Genomic DNA, 5,000 nt, shown 5'->3' on the forward strand with positions numbered 1-5,000 from the left:
GGAAAAAAAAGGTAATATATGCCAGATTCAGTATCAGCAGTAGCAACGACGAGCAAATTATATCAGTTGATTATTCATTCTTCTTGCAGATTCGGAGTTTTTCTACGACCCGGCCACTTGGTCGGTTAACAAACAGATGGTAGAAGCTTACGAGAAAAATGGATACGTTTTAGTCAGGCAAGTTTTACGCGGTTTTTGAAACTCCTTTACTTTACAATTTTTATTATTGATTCGCACGTGAATGAACATGACAGAAGGTTAATGATATAATGCATATGAATTAAAATCTGTTCATCCATTCCCAATCCCCAATTATAGTTATTTTGTGATATATACTTATCTATCCCATCCAAACACCGAAGTATGGTTGTAATGATATGATTGTAATGGTTACTTATGAAAAGGACATTAAAACTCTCAAACTGAGAATTGATAATGACTTGTTTCAACATATTATCTTTATTCAAATTATCTATATAAGCAATTTATGCCTGAATAGATTAAGAGATATGTAAATTTAATTAGATTGTACATAACGTCTGTAACCATATCATAATTTTGCCGTTGTCAACAATTCTCGTCAAGATTTGTACTTCGAAATGCTTTAGGTCTATTTCCTGTTTTGTGGAGTTATCCATTTTCACCATATAGAACCTCATACAGAACAGCGCATTGGTAGTTAACTTAACGGGGTCGAAATTTAACTGATACGGGCCAAGAAGTTGTGAAGGGGAAGGTTAGGGAAAACAGATTGCAAACACACGTGCACATATGTGATTATGTGTATGTATAAGTGTGTGTGTACGTTTTCTTGTATGCATCACACACACACACACACACACGCTCGCAGATATTTATACATTTACATATACATATATATATGATGTATGCGTATGATAGTAAGCTGAATGACTAGCTGTACATAAACACAGGGAGAGATTACAACATTCTAGTAGATAGGCAGTAACTTCATCGTTATCACTGAAAATAGTAGCAGTAATAACAGTATCCGGCAATGATTCTTGGCCTGAGAACAAGAGATTGTGTTATCGGCAAAGGGGCGTGAGGGGAGGGGGGGGAGGGGGTCGTGTGTTTTGTTGTCTTTTCCTGGAGTCTAAATAACCTGTTGCTGGGGTCATTTATAACTACTTTTACTCTTTTCCTTTTTACTGTGTGTGTGTGTGTGTGTGTGTGTATGTGTGTGTGTGTGTGTGTGTGTGTGTGTGTGTGTGTGTGTGTGTGTGTGTGTGTGCGTGCGTGTGTGTGTGTGTGTGAGTGAGTGAGTGAGTGAGAGAATATAATTGTTTTTCTGACGAATATATGTACTTATATTGTCTCTCTTACATCATCATATATACGATTTTACAACAAATAATATCAATAACGATGAATGATGACAATAATTATGTTTTAGATAAATTATAATGATAATGATAACCTGCAGGACAAAAAAAAATTAACCCATTCGAATGCACTGATGCTTCTACAAGGATTTTTTTTTTTTTTTTATCAGAGTATTCAGGACATCATTGAAAAAAAAAGAAAGTTCCTTGTTTGATGTTTCACTTATTTTCTTTTGCAATTGACTTATTTTTCTTTTTCTATCGACTTTAAAAACCGCTTTGTGAGATTGAGAGCCTAACCTTTTGTCTTTTTATTTATTTATTTATTTTTATTATTTTTTATTTATTTATTTATTTATTTTTTTTTTTTTTTATTTTTTTTTTTATTTTTTTTTTTTTTTTTTTTTTTTTTTTTTGCTAAATATTCCCTTATAAAATAGGGGTGCAGTTTCTACATGCCAATAAACTAAGGTGTAATACGAGTAATACTTCAAAAACTGAATCAGACCGCATGAAGTGGTACATAGGCCTACCATAGTAGATTCACCAGTATGTTGCTTATCTCACAGGACATAAACAAAGCACATCAACAATACTATAAATACCAGAAAAAATAATCACAAAATCCCCCCCCAAAAAAGAAAAAAAAAAAAAAAATTATATATATATATATATATATATATATATATATATATATATAATAATAATAATAATAATATTAATAATAATAATAATAATAATAATAATAATAATAGTTAATGAATAAATAAATAAATAAAAAACAGGAACATGCTAAGCGAAGCCGAGATTCAGAAGCTCCGAACAGCCGTCGAGAGCAGCAAGGGAATCCAGAGACACGCATACGGACGGAGCGACGGGGACCGAAAGAGCCGGATGTGTGTTTGGAATCATCCTGGAGACGACATCACGGGGGTGCTCGCTCGCTCTCCCAGGGTGGCGGGGACGATGCAGGAGGTAAGGGGGGAAGGGGGAAGGGGAAGGGTGAAGGGGAGGGGATGGGTGAAGGGAGAGTAGAAGGGTGAAGGGAGAGGGGAAGGAGGAAGGGTTAAGAGAGAGGGGAAGGGTTAAGGGAGAGGGGAAGGAGGAATGGGGGGAGAGTGGAAGGGGGAAGGGGGGAAAAGTGGAAAGAAGAAAGAAGGGAAGGGTGAAGGGAGAGGGGAAGGAGGAATGGGGGAGAGTGGAAGGGGGAAGGGGGGAAAAATGGAAAGAAGAAGGAAGGGAAGGGTGAAGGGAGAGGGGAAGGAGGAAGGTGGGAGAGTAGAAGGGTGAAGAGAAAGGGGAAGAGTGGGAGGAAGGGGGGAGAGTAGAAGGGTGAAGAGAGAGGGGAAGAGTGAAAGGGTGAAGGGAGAGGGGAAGAGTGAAAGTGAGGAAGTGAGGGGAGAGTGGGTATGGGGCAAGGAGGAAGAGAGTTAAGTGGTAGGCATGAGTGAGAGAGATGAGTAATGGGGGAATTAGGAGAGAATCTGAGATGATAAAAACAATGACAATATTGACAATGACACTAATAATGATAAATGATATTCCATAATCATAGTGGTAATATTGATAAAAGCATTAACAATAATGATGATACAATAATTATAATAATAATGATAATAATTACAACGACAACTACAACAACAAAAGGATGATAATGTTATGATCACCATTACCATCACCCTTGGCATAGACCAGTAGTGCCCAACAGCAATTACCAAGTGGGTTGGTGGGTTAGGGGGGGGTGGAGAACCCATAGGAGAAAAAAATATATAGATGGTCAGTATGCTAAGCGTCAGTTAGTGTTCATTTTAGATATATGACTACCATACTTTATCATTTCCATTTTCACTTCCCGTCTTCATTACACCACCATTATCTCCTGGTAACTTCCCTTCCAGCTAATGGGCGGAGATGAAATATATCATTACCACAGCAAACTCATGATGAAGGATGCCAAGAGTGGAGGAGCCTTCTTGTGGCACCAGGATTATGGGTGAGTGCCAGGCAAAAGGGTGGGTGCCAGTTAGGGGTGAGTGCTAGGCATAAGGTGGGTGTCAGTTAAGGGTGGGTGCCAGGCATAAGGGTGGGTGCCAGGCATAAGAGTGAGTGCCAGGCTTAAGGGTGGGTGCCAGGCATAAGGGTGAGTGCCAGGCATAAGGGTGGGTGCCAGTTGAGGGTGAGTGCCAATCAAGGGTTAGTGTGCCTGTTAAAGGGGGGTGCTGATTGGAGGTTGGGGCCAGTTAAGATTGAGTGTCAGTATGAGTGAGTGCCAATTCAAGGTGAATTCCAGTTAAGGGTGAGTGCTAGTTACGGGTAGGTGTCATTTAGTGTACAATGTCAAATAAAGAATTAGAATGAGTCATTTTTTTTATTATTTTTTTTTTTGGGGGGGGGGAGGTGCTAACTATATATTTTTTACATTCAGGGTTTGAGTTTAACGGGAATGAATACTTGAAAGTTAAACCCCACCCCCTCCCCCCTTCCCTTGAAAACACCCCTACCCCCTTGTCCACCTCACTCCCTCCTACCTCCCCCTTCCCCTCCCCCCTCGCTCCTTCCTCCTTCCTTCAACCGCCCCCCCCCCCCCCACTATTTCCTCTATCCCACCCCATCCCATTCAACACCCCACCACCTCCTACCACCCCCCCTCCATCTCACTCCTTCCCCCCCATCCCCATATCCTATTCCCCTCCCTCTTTGCCCCTCCACCCCCCCTCCACCCCTCCATCTCGCTCCCTCTTCCCCATGCCCATTTCCTATTCCCCTCCCTCTTTGCCCCTTCCCCTACCTACCCTCCATCTCACTCCCTCCTCCCCATCCCCATTTCCTATTCCCCTCCCCCCCTCCCCCTACCTACCTTCCATCTCGCTCCCTCCCCCATCCCCATTTCCTATTCCCCTCCCTCTTTGCCCCTCCCCCCTACCTACCCTCCATCTCACTCCCTCCCCCATCCTCATTTCCTATTCCCCTCCCCCCCTCCACCCCTCCACCTAACTCCCTCCTCCCAATCCCCATATCCTATTCCCCTCCCTCTTTGCCCCCCCCTTCCACCCCTCCATCTCGCCCCCTCCCTTCCCCATCCCCATATCCTATTCCCCCTCCCTCTTTGCCCCTCCCCCTCTCCCCTACCTACCCTCCATCTCTCTCCCTACCTCATGCCCATTTCCTATTCCCCTCCCCCCTACCTACCCTCCATCTCTCTCCCTACCTCATGCCCATTTCCTATTCCCCCTCCCTCCTTCACCCCTCCATCTCACTCCCTCCTCCCCATCCCCATATCCTATTCCCCCTCCCTCTTTGCCCCTCCCCTCCCCCATACCTACCCTCCAGGTATTGGTACTTCAACGGCTGCCTGTACCCGGAAATGGCCTCTGTCTTCATCCCCGTCGACGACTGCCTGAAGGAAAACGGCTGCTTGCAAGTGCTCACCGGCTCACACAAGATGGGGAGGATCGACCACAAGACTCTGGGGGAACAGCTGGGTGCAGATCCTGAGCGGGTCGAGCAGGTGGGGTGCTGATTCGGCCTCTCTCTGTCGATCGGTTGATAGGTCTGATAGGTCTGATGGCTCTTCTTTCGGGGGGGGGTGTCTGGATTTCTTTGTTTTTCTGTGGCTGTAGTGGGTGGGTCTGTTTCTTTCTTTTTTCTGTCTTTTTC

At 43.7% G+C, this 5,000-nt stretch overlaps 1 protein-coding gene across 1 annotated transcript in view; it reads left to right on the top strand.

Annotated features, from left to right (window-relative positions):
- Positions 1-5,000, top strand: part of LOC113815049 (L-proline trans-4-hydroxylase-like) — a 7,653-nt gene that overhangs the window by 529 nt on the left and 2,124 nt on the right. The window contains exons 2-5 of the mRNA XM_070136137.1: positions 90-177; positions 2,129-2,318; positions 3,242-3,336; positions 4,674-4,851. Coding sequence (XP_069992238.1) covers positions 90-177; positions 2,129-2,318; positions 3,242-3,336; positions 4,674-4,851 — 551 coding nt within the window. The remainder of the gene's footprint in view (positions 1-89; positions 178-2,128; positions 2,319-3,241; positions 3,337-4,673; positions 4,852-5,000) is intronic.

Source organism: Penaeus vannamei, chromosome 21 (assembly GCF_042767895.1).
Source record: "Penaeus vannamei isolate JL-2024 chromosome 21, ASM4276789v1, whole genome shotgun sequence".
NCBI lineage: Eukaryota > Metazoa > Arthropoda > Malacostraca > Decapoda > Penaeidae > Penaeus > Penaeus vannamei.